This window comes from Rhinoraja longicauda, chromosome 9, assembly GCF_053455715.1.
Source record: "Rhinoraja longicauda isolate Sanriku21f chromosome 9, sRhiLon1.1, whole genome shotgun sequence".
In the NCBI taxonomy this organism is placed as follows: Eukaryota; Metazoa; Chordata; class Chondrichthyes; order Rajiformes; family Arhynchobatidae; genus Rhinoraja; species Rhinoraja longicauda.
Genome location: NC_135961.1, coordinates 24,664,468 through 24,680,708, shown reverse-complemented (window position 1 = coordinate 24,680,708; position 16,241 = coordinate 24,664,468). Strand labels below are relative to the sequence as shown.

Below are 16,241 nucleotides of genomic sequence, written 5' to 3'. Positions count from 1 at the left end.
ATTATGTGATTAAGGTATGCTGGTTGCAACCCTGAAGCATCAAATGAGTTGCTGATTAATTATTGGGTTTATTGTTAAGTAAATATTATTAAATAAACGCTTGATCAACACTTAAAGTTGCCAGTTGTTTGACATCTGCCTACTTACCATGATAAAAACATTGTGAGTTATTAAAAAAAAGTAATATTAGCAAATAATATTTATCACATCTGCAAAATTGTATGCAAAGCAGATTAATATCATTTACATGGGTGCACAGCAGGCTTACTAATGCTATGCTACAGGATTGCAAGGGTGCAGAAGGAGCCATTTGACTTACAATTCGTGCCAATTCTTTGTAGACTAAACAGTCCCCAAAATACTGTACTCTCTCTAATAGCCTGCCCTTAATTTTCCATCAAATAGCTGTCACTTTCCTTTTGAAAGTCCTTATTAACTCCAACTTTGTTTTCGGGCAACGGGTTCCAGTTCATAACCTCTCTCGTGCATGGAAAGTGAATGTTGCCCATCACTTCAAATCTGTTTCCTGAAAATCTGAAGAAGGGTCTCGACCCGAAACGTCACCCATTCCTTCTCTCCAGATATGCTGCCTGTCCCGCTGAGTTACTCCAGCTTTTTGTGTCTATCCTTGGTTTAAACCAGCATCTGCAGTTCCTTCTTACACACTGTTTCTTTTACTCCTTGAACAATCAACTTATTTCTGATGATGCTCTCCATATCTGCCACAACCCCTTATCTCGCCTTTATCAAATCCATATACTATGACATTTTTTTATGTGAATTGTATTTCGCCCTTGTTTTACCTTAATATTTTTCATTTTTTATATGACAGCACAATAAATTTTAAGCAGTATTATTATTCAAGCATCTTTTCTAATGTGCAGAAATGCTTCTGTGACTGCTTATAACTATGTCCAAAATAAACATAACAATTGTAATAAGACGATGTATTTGACGATTTACTTTTTGGTTTTAATGGCGATCAATATGCCTTTGTCACCAGCTGGCACTGAAAGGGTTAAGTAATTCCAAGCTGTTGTTTTAATCCCAAAATGGCTGCTGAAATGCCTGGATCAAACTGGCTGGTGATGTTGGGGGTGGGAGGGGAGGAAAGGGCACAGGAAGCACAATGAGATGTCACCTCCTCACTGTTATGTGGCATTGCAGGTCACGTGATGTATGGACCACCTTATCAACAGCGAGTTAAAAAGTGTTTAGAAATTGTGTTATTTTTATTTTTATTTTCACCTGATAATCAATTTTGTAGCTGATTTTAAAGTACTTCCCTGTTTTAGCAAACATGGTTGGACTTTAAACAACTCTGAACATTATAAGTCAAGGTTAAATCTGGTTACTTTATAAATTTAAAGTGACCTCTGATCTCTGCGAGACAAAAAAGGAAAAAATAAAATAACACAACTAAAAATTAGATTCTATTTAATTACTTCATAACTGTAAAAAAGAATTTGAAATAGGTGTTTATTTTATTTTTTTAATGAAATATGAAAGCATTATACCTGCCTATTTCTTTGACTTGTTCGCATTTTGTTACTGTGGCAATAATAAATGACCATTTTACCTTGTGCAAACAAGGAACTGCAGATGCTGGATTACACAAAAGGACACGAGGTGCTAGAGTAACAGCGGGTTAGGCAGCATCTCTGGAGAACGGATGGGTAATGTTTCAGGCTTTAATATTTTAAATTGTTCCCAGCTCTTAATTGGCCCACTGTTTTTGTATTTAGTGTCAGCCATACAGCACAGAACAGGCCCTTTGGCCCACCTCATCCATGCCACCCAAGATGCCCCATTAGCCAGCATCTGGCCACATCACCAAACCAGCCCATCCTTCCCCATCCACCCAGGCACCTGTCCAAATGTCCTCTACATGCTACCCAACATACCTGCCTCAACCACTTCCTCCAGAAGCACATTCCACACATCCACCACACTGTGTGAAAAAAAGTTGCACCCCAAGTTTTCACCTTAAATATTCGCATTTTGGTTGGAGTCTTGTTTAAGTGGAAATTTGCTGATCATGCAGAATTGCATCAAAGTTAAAACTAAAACTAAAACAGCTTCTTCCAACCTAGGAGTGTTGGTGGTTATATATTCTGCACAAAGTAATCCTAATCTTTCTTCCCACATTCCATTATTCCATGCAACCTTTTTGCTTAAACTGCTGATTTATTCTCTATTCTGATCACTATCTCCTGCAGTGCACTCCACATCCTCATCAGGCCACATGTCAATAGTGGTCACAGTTTTTCCTCCCTCCCAATATTTTGAAGGGACAGCTTCCTCCTCCACATTACTCCTTCTTCTGTTCCCCACCAACACCCATTCCTTTTCTCTTAATATTTTTCAATGCAACTACAGGAGATGCAAGTCCTATGCTCTTTCCTCTTCCCACCCCACCATCCAGCAGTCCAGTCTTATAGGTAGACACAAAATGCTGGAGTAACTCAACGGGTCAGGCAGCATCTCAGGAGAGAAGGAATGGGTGATGTTTCGAGTCGAGACCCTTTTTACAGATGAGTCAGCATTAACTTGCACATCCCCCAATTTAGTGAACTGTGTTTGGTGCTCATGATGTACAATGGAGAAATCAAAAACAGAATGGGTGCAGACTGCTTTGTAGAACACCTCCACTCAATCCACAGGAGCAACCCTGAGCTTCAAGTTGCCTGTCACCAATTATTTGTCCACCTTCCACTCCGGCCTGTCTTCAACATCCTACATTGCTTCAACGATGCCCAACTTAACTTTGAGAAACAGTGCATCAATGACCCTCTCAGAACATTGTAGACCTAGGAACTTAATATTAAATTTAACAAATTCAGATAATCAGGGCCTCTTATTTTCCTCCAAAAGTGTGCATGTTGATCTTAATAAGTTTATTTTGTTTTTAAATCTCTTGCATCTCTAACTGACAATTTTCAAGGTCATTGTTACCTTGAATCCTTTAATCCGCACCCTATCTTCAAAAACCAAATCTATCTTCTCCCACTTTTCTGATTTGGATGAAAGGCCTTTGAATTGAAATTTATCCTTTTTCATTCCTCACTGATGTTGCTTGAGCTGACTGACGGGTGCTCCCTGCATGTTCTGTTTTTGGCACAGATACATCTGTTTCATTTTAGATGTTCTTACATTAGGCAGCAGTTTAGACATTGCAAGTTGCTTTTGATGCCTTGAATCTAGTAACTCCTGCTAGTAACAAAAACCTTTCACTTTTGCATACCGAATGTCCTCACACAGTCTAGAATTAAATAGGAAGACTCCGTGCTCAAAGTATTGGACACGCATTATACAAATGTACCAAGAGAGAAAAAAAATTAAACCCTCAGAGACAGATGGGAGTAAAGAAGCATCCACAGTGATGTATAAATATTTGATTTAAAATATTTGATATACATAACTATGTTTATTTGGTTTTGTAATATTCCAATTTATTTGCTAAACTTTAAAGCTGATATTTCCCTAATACTGGCAATTCATGTATATGGTTACCGTAAAATAAAATAAGTGTATCCCAGTTTCTTCTTTACATCATTAAAAGTGCAGATGAGCCCAAAACTACAATGACTGGTTAAATTATTGACCTACTTCAGAAATAAGAGGTACAACTGTTTCACTCCAAATTAAACACACAATTACTCTTGTAAAAGGTAAGTAAGTGTACACAGTTATAGGTTTGCTATTTACACTTAAGCAATCTGGGATGTGATTCGAGTACTGTATTCCAGATTGTGGCACATGGCTCAAAGCCAGAGATGAAACCTCTACCACAACATAAAAACCATCACCCAAAGTCAAAAGTGAGGGAAGAGGCTTACAAGGAATAATACATGGATTGAAAAATGTCAATATAAACAAAACTCAGGATTCAAAACTGTAGAGTTTGAATTAAAAGACAGGTAAATAATAAAAACATTAACACCACCAGCTTTACCACAGAAATACTTGAAAGCTTTTAAAGGTTTTATATGGATGAGCTTTATGTCTAATTTGCCTTCCTTAAATGAAAATCCAGACTTTGTGTAATGCCTTATATAATCTAATATACGACTGTCCTAGAAGTTTAAAAACAAACATCTAATCATAAAAAAAAACAATAATAAATTGGCATATATAAATGGTTGGACAGGCTTGACAGTTTCGCTATATCACATATTAAGTTGGACAAGCATTCAACTGTGTAACAGTGCAAGAACGTCAGTGTTATTCTGTGCGGCTCTAAACAAGTCCATACTCCATACAAGAGCAAGGATAACATTTGGAGCAGGTATTGAATTTATCCATTGTCCTAATGTGCTCATAATATTAAAGTACACGTTACCTAACTTAAAAGTTCATTGCAGATTAATGCGTAATTGTACACTTGTTAGCTCAGAATTATTAATACAAGGAACTGGATGTAATGAGTTTGAGAATCAATACAAGTGAAAGCCATCAACTTTTTAAACACAAGCAGTTCTGCTAATTCAAGAGCACGAGACAGCAAATTCAATCAGATTTTAAAATCAGAATACATAAAATTGCTCAAAAAATCACAATAACACAGATGCTGGAAATCCAACAGAAAAACAGAAAATACTGCAAATATTCAGCAGGTCAGGTCACGTCGTTGGGAAAATTAAGACAGTTAATGTTTCAGGTCGATGGGATTCAAATCTAGGTTTAGGTTTTTTTTGTCACGTGCACTGAGGTATAGTGAGAAGCTTTGCTTTGCATGCTATCCAATCAGACCAGACAATACTCTACATAAATACAATCAAGTCAAACTCAAATACAATAGGTATTGTGAATTCACAAAGGAGTGAATAGGTGTAGCAAAGGAGTGAAGGAGTGCAGAACATGGTTCTCAGCATTGCAGCACAACAGTTCCATGGACAAAATTCAATGTCTGCAATGGGGTAGAGGTAAATCAGACATTACCCTAGCCTATGGAAGGACTGTTCATCAGAAGCCTGAGAACAGAGGGGAAGAGCTATTCGGTCTGGTGTTTGCGTGCTTTCAAGCTTCTATACATCCTGACGGATGGGAGGAGGGAAAAGGAATGACGGGGGTGGGACAAGTCTTTGATTATGTTGGCTGCTTTTCTGAGGAAGCGTGAAGCGTAGATGGAGTCAATGGTGGGAAGTAGGGTCTGTGTGATGGACTGAACTACATCTACAACTCTGCGATTTCCTGCGGTCTTGGGCAGAGCTGTTCCCAAACCAAGCTGTGATGCAACCCAACAGTATGCTTACTCTGATACATACATAGAAGTTTGTAGAAGATGGTGGTGTAGATGATGAAGCCTGCCCTGCAAAATGTTTCTGGCATGTTCTGCTTGTATTTTAAACTTGACTAAAAACATTTAACAACCTTGCAAACAATGTTTTATTTTCTATGAACAGATACATATGAAATTTGCGTTGGAGACAACAATACCAATACCATCATGAATGACTTTAATAGAGTTCTACAGCATGGTAACAGACCCCTTCGGCTCAACGCAGCCATGCCATCCAAAATGGCCCATCTAAACTCGTCCCATTTGCTCACGTTTGGTCTATATTCCTCTGAACCTTTCCTATCCATGTACCTGTCCAAATGTATGTTGAATGCTATTGTAGCACCTGCCTCAACCACCTCTTCATATCATATCATATATATACAGCCGGAAACAGGCCTTTTCGGCCCACCAAGTCCGTGCCGCCCAGCGATCCCCGTACATTAACACTATCCTACACCCACTAGGGACAATTTTTACATTTACCCAGCCAATTAACCTACATACCTGTACGTCTTTGGAGTGTGGGAGGAAACCGAAGATCTCAGAGAAAACCCACGCAGGTCACGGGGAGAACGTACAAACTCCTTACAGTGCAGCACCCGTAGTCAGGATCGAACCTGAGTCTCCGGCGCTGCATTCGCTGTAAAGCAGCAACTCTACCGCTGCGCTACCGTGCCGCCCTCTTCTGGCAGCTCATTCCATTCATTTACCCACCACCCTCTGTGCAAGAAAGTAGCCTTCAGGTTCCTATTACATCTTTCTCCTCTTTGGTTCTTGATTCCCATATTCCCCAAAAAAGTTGCACGTACAGTCTGGACTGCTTTTCTTCTTTATCAGTGTACAATGAGAATAATTCAGACAGCCTGAGATTTACTCTCATAGCAGTGAAATCTTCAAAACTCAATAAACACAGTTCAAAGTTACTATATATATTTTGTGTACAAGAGACAACAAACCAATTTTCTATTGTTCCACGGATTTATTTAAAATATTCATCCATATGCTTTTCTGAGTTGAGTTTAATGTAGTTTATTGTCACGTGTACAGAGAAAAGCTTTTGTTACGTGCTAACCAATCTGCATAAACAAGTCTTATCTTGGTATAACAAGCTCCCACAGTTCAGAAAGTTTATTAACAGCTTCAAGTTCACAACTTTAAATCTCCAAATAATTTCATCTGTACTTACTTGCATGTTTATCAGCAAGTACGATTAGACTGTTTGAAATGTCCCGACGTCGGTAAAAACAGACCACTTTCGCTTCTACGGTACCGCTGACAGTCTGGAAGAAATAGTCCAAACATCAAATCATGTTTCTACAGAAGATGAAGCTCTATAGTTTAGTTTATTAGTGGCACGTGTAGTGAGGTACAGTGAAAAGCTTTTTTGTTGCATACTATCCAGTCAGCGAAATGACGATACATCATTACATTCAAGCTGTCCACAGTATAACATGTTCCACTTCCAATAGTTACAAATTGTGATGAAACCCAATCCAAGGATGAAATTGAGAGTGAACACTTAGCATACTGCATACTCCTGGGAAGAAACTTCCATAACATCTCACCTTTTCATTAAATTATAACTTTATTTTAAATTCCCTTTTACTTACCACACTTGAACTAAGACAATTAGCTGGTAGAACCACAAATAGAAAGGTGAACAGATGATGCTTAGGGTGATATGTCTTCTAATCTTCAGAGGGTGGCACAGTGGTGCAGTGGTAGAGTTGCTGGCTCACAGCGCCAGAGACCTGCGTTCGATCCCGACGATAAATGCTGTCTGTTTGGAGTTTTGGCAATGAATTCCACAGATTCACCAGCCTTGACTAAAGAAATGCCTCCTCATCTCCTTTCTAAAGATATGTCCTTTTATTCTAAGGCTCTGGTCCTAAACTTCTCTCATATGTTAAAACAGTACAACATAATTCAGTCTGAAGAAGGGTCTTGACCCTAAATTCTCTCCAGAAATGCTGCCTGTCCCCCTGAGTTACTCCAGCATTTTGTGTCTATCTTCGATTTAAACCAGCATCATTCTCTGAATGCATTCAAGAGAGAGCTAGTTAGAGCTCTTATGGATAGCGGAGTCAGGGGGTATGGGGAGAAGGCAGGAACGGGATACTGATTGAGAATGATCAGCCATGATCACATTGAATGGTGGTGCTGGCTCGAAGGGCCGAATGGCCTACTCCTGCACCTATTGTCTATTGTCTATTGTCTATCTGCAGTTTTTTCCTACACAGTACAATGCAGACCTCCAGTACCCTGGTACTATTGATGTAACTAAGGAGAACTGAAAAAAATGTAAGCAAAACCTTCTGTGATTTCTTCCTTGTTTCATTATCAATTCTTTGACAGTACACACAATACTCGCTGCATCCTCAACCATTTATATAAATCGAATTATTTTGTGAAAGTTACAACCAATTAGTCAGGTGTGATCTAATTTTCACAAATCTCTCTGATTCTTGCTGCTTAGCCCAGTCTCCACTTTCATCCTCTATTATACCGTAAATGCTGGAATTTCACCCACCACATTAAGACTAGTCTAAGATTAGCTTAGCTTATTGTCACGTGCACTGAGGTACAGTGAAAAGCTTTTGCCGCGTGCTATCCAGTCAGAAGAAAGACAATACATGATAACAATCGAGCCATTTACAGTGTACAGATACCTGATATGCGAATAACGTTAAGTGCAAGGTAAAGTCAGTAAGCATTATATTCAGACTGAAATAATCTTTGTTTTCTCTTTACTAATAACTAACTTTCTACATGGCATTCCCAACTGAGAAGTCAAATCTTCAATGACTCGGAAAGGTGAGTGATTACCTAAATTACAACTAGATTTTTTCAGTCACTGCTGATGCATTTGTAACTGGCATTATGTATGATGTAACAACAATATTGGAATATTAATCAGAACGGAAATTAAAAATAGAAAACAAAATATGGAAATTTTTATCATCAATTAGCATCTGAGTGAGAATAAAATAGTTAGTTTAGAGGTACAGAGGGGAAACATTGTCCTGCTAAACTCCTCCAGCATTTTGTGTCTGTCGTCAGGGAAACATGCCCTTTGGCCCAACGAGTCTAGGCCCATCAATCATCCGTTCACACTAGTTTTATGTTATCCTACTTTCGCATCCCCTCCCTCCACATTAGGGGACATTTACAGAGGCTGATTAACCTGCAAGCCCGCATGTGTTTAGGAGGAAACAAGAAGTACCCAGAGGAAACCCACACAGTCACAGGAAGAACCTGCAAACTACACACATGCAGGTCTACCAGCTGTGTCACTGTGCCGTCTGATTTTAATTCAATTTGAATTTAATTTTTTTTAATGGATGAATTGCTGGAAAGACCAGCATTGAATACTCATCTCCAAGTATCTTTATGTGTAGGTAGAAACTGCAGATGATGGTCTACACTGAAGATAGACATAAAATGCTGGAGTAACTCAGCGGCTTAGGCAGGAGACCCTTCTTCAGACCCTTCTTCCAAACCTATGCCTTTTCTACAGAGATGCTGCCCGACCCGCTGAGTTACTCCAGCATTTTGTGTCTATCCAAGTATCTTTAGTTCACGAAGGACTGTGGGTTAGTTTTGCCCTAGTATTGTGGTTATTAATATATTTAATTTTTGTTTGTTATATTACCCGTGAATATTGTGTTTACAGCCTGTTATGCTGCTAACAAGTAAGAATGTCATTGTTCCATTGTCGGTAGATATGACAATTAAACACTTTTCTCTCCTGAGATAGTGATAAGCTCCCTTCCTGAACTGCTACAGTCCATAATGAAGGTAAGTCCACACTGCCATTAACTTGGTCACCATAGGATTTTCACCAAGCAACAATAAAGGAATGTCAGTGCATATCCTGAACAGGCTATGCAAGTCAGAGGGGAACTTGAAAGTGGCAGCTTACAGAAACACATGCTGACCTTGCTGGAGGTGGTCATAGTTTTGAAAAGTTCCATCAAAGAAGCCTCGCTAAGTTGCCTCAGTACATTTTGCAAGTAGTACAGATTACTGTCACGATGCATCCATGGGAGAGGAAGTGAATGTTTAGGGTGATTAATTAGATGCTAATCAAATGGACAGCTTTGACCTGGGTGGTGACAACTTTGATGAATGTTCTTGAAGCTGTATTCATTGAGGCAAGGAATATCATTATATTCCTGACTTGTAACTTGCGGACAGTGGAGAGGCAGATGGCAAAGAGGCTGTGGGGACTGGGAGGCAAATCATTTACCCAAAGGTAACCAACCTCTGATCTCCTTTTTATTTGTGTGGCTGATCCAATTAAAATTCTCATAAATGGTGACACCCTCTGCTCCAACCCCCTCAAAGGTTTCAAAGGTCTTTTATTGTCATGTGTACCAACTAAGGTACAGTGATATTCGTATATATTTATATTTTATTGTTAGTGGCGAGGATACAATAGTCAGACTGCCAGCAAACGTCACGGATGCAAGCTGAGACTCTTGAAGGAGATGATCAGTGCTTGGCACAATTGCCACTTTCTGTCTCTCAGGCATACTTGATGCTTGATGCGTGCTGCGTACAGATGACGACTGGTTCATTATCTAAAGAGCTATAACCCCACTTCTGCCCTATTAACTGTTTAGATCGTTGAATTCTTAATGATATCCCTAGTCCAGTGGTAGTGTTTAAAACCTTTTATCCAGGCACTGTGTTTACATGGTCTCATTGGAAGACAAAGCAACTACTAGTTATACAACTAGCATGCAACTACTAGTAATACTTCCCGCGCCCCCTAAATGTTAACTCCCCTTTTTGTCCATTGAACCCCTATCACTATCAGCAATCGTGTCTCATTCTGATTGGTTCAATGGTGCTTTATTGTCACATGTGCAAAGTGCAAACACACAGTGAAATTATTTTCTTACAAAATAATTTTGTACTCCAGTACAGTATTGTCATATCATCCTCGATTAGCAATTGTACAGAATAGTCTAGAACGTCTGCAAGTAAGAGGCGCCATGTTTGGCACCTTTTTCCAAATCCAGTCCAGGCTCCAGTTGTTATGAGCGGTTCCCAATTCAGACAAGCCTCAGGCTGCTGCAGTCCTGCAGCCTTCCCTTGGTCGACCTGCAAACCGACATCCTCTCCTCACCCATCCACCTTTGTGCCTCAGGGGCACCTTCGACAGCCGACCTCAAGGGAGTGATAAGCCCAATACCGGCACCCTCTCCTTTCCTACCGGCCTCACTCCTCTCCTATCGTGTCTGTCGTCGTCACCGGCTCCAACCTCTGGTCTTTGGGGATGAGCAACGGTGGCTCAGCGGGCTATCCTTCCAGGCCCGCCAGGTTCCAGACCGCAGTCCGCCGGTCCTCTGAGCATGAGCCAGCTCAGCAGCCACCCCATGTAGGCCACGGTCCGCCAGGTCCTGCATTCCCCGCCGAGCCAATTTGGTTTAGTTCCGTGCCATCTCCAAACTTATTGCCTATATGGGAGTTTATTCTGCTTCTTAGAAACCAGCAGCATTTTTACAACCCAGGTCACTTGCAGTCTCATCTTGTCAACAAACAATTCAGAATTCTCCCTCATGACCAAGAGAAGGTCATCGATGAAATACTGAAGACGGATGGTTACAGGAAATGCCCCAAGGAACTCAAGGAGCAACATCCCACGGCCGAGATGAATGGTTTCCAAATATTTTCTTATATTTCTGCTGTGACTGCAGCCATAGAGAGATTGTCATCCCTTTGATTCCCACTGAATTTCATTTTATTTGGGGGTCCTTAGATGCATTTCTTACTCTTTGCATGCTGGACCCAGAAGAGGATCTCACTACACTCGTTCCACTGTTTCACTATCGGTTGTATGGCATGACTGCACTCATGCATGGTATGACTTGACTGGATAGCACACAAAACAAAGTTTTTCATTGGATCTTGTTACAAGTGACATTAATAAACCAATATCAACGCCAATACATTTTGGCCGAAAATGTGCCCTTGATATCAATGTGCCCTTCTCAACTGCTATGGACTACCTACAGCTGGAACCTCAAAGCACAAACACAGTTATCACAAAATTCATTAAATCCCCAGGCATGATAAGAGAACCAATATCAACGTCCTCTCTCAGGGCTTCATCCTCAGCATCAGGCCTTAAAGTTACATTTAGTCGGCCATATCGTTCACATACCTGACATCTGACTCCCAAAACAGGCACTCTACTCTGAGCGCAGGCACAGCAGGTTATTGCAAGGGCAGAGGAACTGAATCAAGGATGTTCTCAAAACCTCTAAACAGGTTTGAGGTAAATCTGAAAAAAAGTATGAGAAAAGTCCAGTGCATTGTCCCCATGGGGCTGGGGTTCCAACAGTGGGAGAGAGAGAATTCAATACACAATATCTGATTAGACAGATATGGGAAGGTGGGCATAGAATATGAAGAAGTTACAAGGATAGGCATGAACAGAGAGAAGAATGAGAATTTTAATTTTGAGCAAGGAGTTAAAGTAGACACACATTAACAAATGAGATGGCTGAACAGAAGGCTACAGAATTTGATGCAGAAACAGAGTTTGGTTTAAGTTAAGTTTCCAAAGGTTAGAGGTTTGGCAAGTGACAGAAGAGCATTATAACAGATACGTAGGAAAGAACTGCAGATGCTGTTTTAAATCAAAGGTAAACATAAAATGCTGGAATAACTCAGCGGGACAGGCAGCATCTCTGGAGAGAAGGAATGGGTGGTATTTCTGGTCGAGTCTGAAGAAGGGTCTCGACCTGAAACGTCACCAATTCCTTCCCTCCAGAGATGTTGCCTGTCCCGTTGAATTACTCCAGTATTTTGTGTCTACCATTAGAACAGATACATTTGGGAGCAAGAAATAACACAGAAAAAAAACTAATATTACATACACATTTAAAATACCTTATTGAGTTCTTCTATTCTTCTTATTAAGTAAGGATTACTGGAAGAATTTTCAAAGTAAACATAGTCTGGAACAAAAAAAAGGGAAAGTCCAATCAAGTTACATAAAAAATCCCGACAATTCTTATTTATAAATGTTATGGCTCATTTATCTAACTATACTGTCTGAGGTATGGTGATCTTCCAAAACTTCTGAGATTCTGAAATGGTTACAACGGATTGAAAGATAATAAAGCAACAGAGATGAGAGAAAAATAAATGAACCACAGATTATATAATCTGACTCCAACAGCCACGGGCAAGTGGCAATCTACTGTGAAATACATGCTAAGATCACAGACAGAAAATCAGACTGTGATCTCAGTATGGTCTACATGGTCTTCAGGTGGGAAAGTGGTGTTTAACAAGTCTAACACTTTTTCTGAGGACGTACTAAACAGGGTTGATAAAGGGGGAGGGCACTGGGTGTAGTGTAGATAGATTTTCCAAAAGGCATTTTGGTAGATGTTCAAAAAATTGAAGTAATATTTTAGCAGGTATAGTTAATTTGTTAAAGTACTGAAAACAAGAAAGTTAGAAAGTAGGTAATTTTCCAGTTAACATGCTGAAATTACATGAAGCCACAAGAATTTATACTGGAGTTCTAAGTTATTTACAAGCAATATAAGTAAATAAACAAATGATTAAAATGTAATCTATCTAATTTGATGGAAAAATTTTGCAAAATATAAATATATCAAATATAACATTGAAGCTGCAAGCAATTAAGCAGACAAATACTGCGTTATCCTTTACTTAGGGATATGGAGTACAAGAGTAAGGGAGTCTTGTTGGATTTATAAAGGAACTCACAAAGACCACATCTGGTATTCCAGAATACCACTCCTAACTTTGCTTTGACAAGTATCAGATTCCTCACAGGATGAGTTTTGCCTACAAGCAGAGGATGAGTAGAACAGCCCTATACTTAGTGGGAGAGTCTAGAACTAAAGGTCATAGCCTCAGAATTAAAGGACGTTCTTTTAGGAAGATGAGGAGAAATTTCTTTCGTCAGAGGGTGGTGAATCTGTGGAATTCTTTGCCACAGAAGGCTGTGGAGGCCATCAGTGGATATTTTTAAGACAGAGATACATAGATTCTTGATTTGTACAGGTGTCAGAGGTTGTGGGGAGAAGGCAGTAAAATGGGGCTGGGAGGGAAAGATAGATCAGCCTTGATTGAATGGCGGAGTAGACTTGATGGGCCGAATGGCCTAATTCTACTATTCCTTATGACCTTATGACTCTCCCAGATATTGAAAGCTGTCTCAGTGAAGGACTACAGGTTCGGCAAGGTTTGACACAATAACACAAGGTTACTTTCCTAGCCAGGGTATCTAGAGAAATAATCTCAAAACAAAAGGCAAACATTTACATCTGATATGCTTCGAAATTTCATGATCAGTAAATTGTTATGCGTTCGCCTATTAACCGAAAGATTGGAGGTTCGACCCCGCCCAGGGGCATATGAGGTTTCTCTTTAGGTACATGGATAGGATAGGTTTAGAGGGATATGGGCCAAATGCAGGCAGGTGGGACTAGTGTAGATGGGAAGTTAGGCTGAAGAGCCTGTTTCCATGCTGTGTCTCTATGGCTCTAAATAATATGACAATATTAAAGTTGCTGCAATTAAAACTTATTACAAGAATTTTAAAAAGTTAGACCATCGAGGAGCAAGGAGGATAGAAAGAAACTCCTTCATGCACAGCAGCAGCAGTCTGATGCTCACTCTCCCCGAAGACTCTGGATGCTGGGTCAGTTGCAGTTTGCAAGACTAGGTTTGACAGATGCCAGTTAGGCAAGATACCAAGGGACGGAACAAAAGCAGGTTAATGGAGTTGATGTACAGATCAGCCATGGTGAAGTGAATGGCAAGCCATGCTCTGGGGAATGAATCACCAGATCCTGTGGTTTATGTTCCTTACTCGGCCTCTCAAACACAGATGCTGAAGGTACATATTTATAAAAGGTGTTTAAAGAACCTCCCCAATATAAATGACAGGTTGGCAGTGCTGGCTCGAAGGGCCGAATGGCCTACTCCTGCACCTATTGTCTATTGTCTATTGACAAGGTAAATCATGAAAATATCAATAATCATTTGCAATCAAAACAGGACATTCGGGGGGGGGGGGGGGGGGGGGACAGCAAGCCAGGCAGCATCAATGGAGAGCGAAACATATAATATTCAAGTCAAAATATTAAAAAGTTAAAAATCATCCTAAAACGTCAGCTCTGTTTCTTTCTCCGTAGTATTGGCTAACCTGTTGAGTATTTGCAGTATTTTCTGTTTTTTATTTCAGATTTCCATCATCTGCAGGTTTCCCATGTTTTATTAAAAATCCTGAACGCGTTATTTTTTAATATTCTATCAACAAGGGTAAGAGAAACGTTTAAAATGTGGCTAAAACAAATCATTTGAAAGCCATCACACCCATACACGTGGGGTCCAGTTTTATTACTAAATTCCGGCAACTGCCCCTGACCACTACAGGAGCTGGTAATAAATGGCTGGCTGGAAGAGATGGGAGAAGCGGCATCTTACTAGTTAACAGAAACTGGTAGCAGCAAACGCAGATGATCTGCCCGCTGATGCTGCAGTCATGCTGGTTTCCTCCTTGTGTAATGGGGGGAGATAAATAGTGCATCCAAAAATCAAAAAGGTGCACAATTGCTTGCCTCTGCTGGAGTTTGTATCTTTCAAGGCTGGGCAATGTAGAGGGAGGTTGTTTAGCAGTGGCTGTCTTTTGTTCTACCTGGAGAGAGAGAGGGAGAGGAGTACAGGCAGCGCACCCCGAGTGTGAAGGTGCAGGCCCAGCACCGAGAGGGAGAGAGAGGGAGGGAGGGAGCCACTGAACTGAGTGTCACTTCGCCATTTTCCACTGATAACTATGTTTCATAACCAATCCCACCGCCTCACACTCCACTGTCCCCAACTCCAAACTCCAGCCAACACTTCCAAATAACTTTGAACAAAACAAAATAAAATTCAAAGAGGAGTTTTCACCTTTGTCACAATTTGACAGGAGGGGGGGGGGGCTAACAAATGACATTTTCACCATCTGAGTCCTGCCCAGCCCCTTGAACTTTCCCAGTTGTCTCTCTCTGGGGTTTGTGTGTTGCTTTAAACGCCCTGTTATGTTCATTCCGAGCTGCAGTTCCTCACCAAGAGGCAGATGAACCAACAATGCAGCCGCCGACCCTGTGACCAGTCAGTCCCCCACTGATCAGCCCAGCCCAGCCCGTCCCAGTCCCATCGCCACACAAGCGCAGCCCCACACACCTACCTCCGACCCTGTACATATTTGCCGCCATTCCTCCCCTTTTAATATAACACTTTGCCGGTTGCCGGGTCAGTGTCGGAGCGGAGGGTGTGTGGGGGCAAGGAGTGGGGCGGTGACTCCCCCCTCTCTCTCTGTCTGTCTGCCCCCGGCTCCTGGGGTTGCCAGCCGCGGAGACTGCGCTGCCCGAGTGCCCGCACCGCCCCGCCCCGCTCCTGCCGCTGCCCGAGTGCCCGCACCGCACCGCACCGCACCGCCCCGCTCCTGCCGTCGCCTCCTGCTGCTGTGGCGGCGGCAGCTTCCCTCCCTCCCTCCCCCTTCCTTCCTGACTGCACTCACCCCTCCCTCTTACCCCCAAATCCAACACCGCGCCCCCCAAAACCTCTCTCTCTCACCCGTACACCCCCAATTCCCACCCCCCTCAATTCCCCCCAAACCCTCACCTCGTCACCTCATCTCCAAACTCAACCCTCAGTCACCAACCGATGTATTCACAAAATGCTGGAGTAACTCAGCAGGCCAGGCAGCATCTCGTTAGAGAAGGAATGGGTGACGTTTCGGGTCGAGACCCTTCTTCAGGGTCTCGACCCGAAACGTCACCCATTCCTTCTCTCCCGAGAAGCTGCCTGACCTGCTGAGTTACTCCAGCATTTTGTGAATAAATCGATTTGTACCAGCATCTGCAGTTATTTTCTTATACCTCAGTCACCAACCCCCACTTTCCCCAAACCCAAAATC

General features: G+C 41.4%; 1 protein-coding gene across 7 annotated transcripts in view; it reads right to left on the bottom strand.

Moving 5' to 3' along the window:
- The window catches only part of mta3 (metastasis associated 1 family, member 3), a 168,492-nt gene extending 152,501 nt beyond the window's left edge, over window positions 1-15,991 (bottom strand). For 5 of the 7 annotated variants that reach the window (XM_078404976.1, XM_078404978.1, XM_078404979.1 and 2 more), the window contains exons 1-3: window positions 15,510-15,657; window positions 12,188-12,255; window positions 6,471-6,564 (exon numbers count right to left, since the gene is read on the bottom strand). In XM_078404976.1, the coding sequence (XP_078261102.1) occupies window positions 6,471-6,564; window positions 12,188-12,255; window positions 15,510-15,537 (190 nt within the window). In that variant the 5' untranslated portion in view covers window positions 15,538-15,657. Of the gene's footprint in view, window positions 1-6,470; window positions 6,565-12,187; window positions 12,256-14,486; window positions 14,591-15,509; window positions 15,658-15,946 lie in introns of those variants that run through there. The other 2 variants (XM_078404981.1, XM_078404982.1) reach the window with 2 other exon arrangements.
- Window positions 15,992-16,241: the final 250 nt, after the last annotated feature.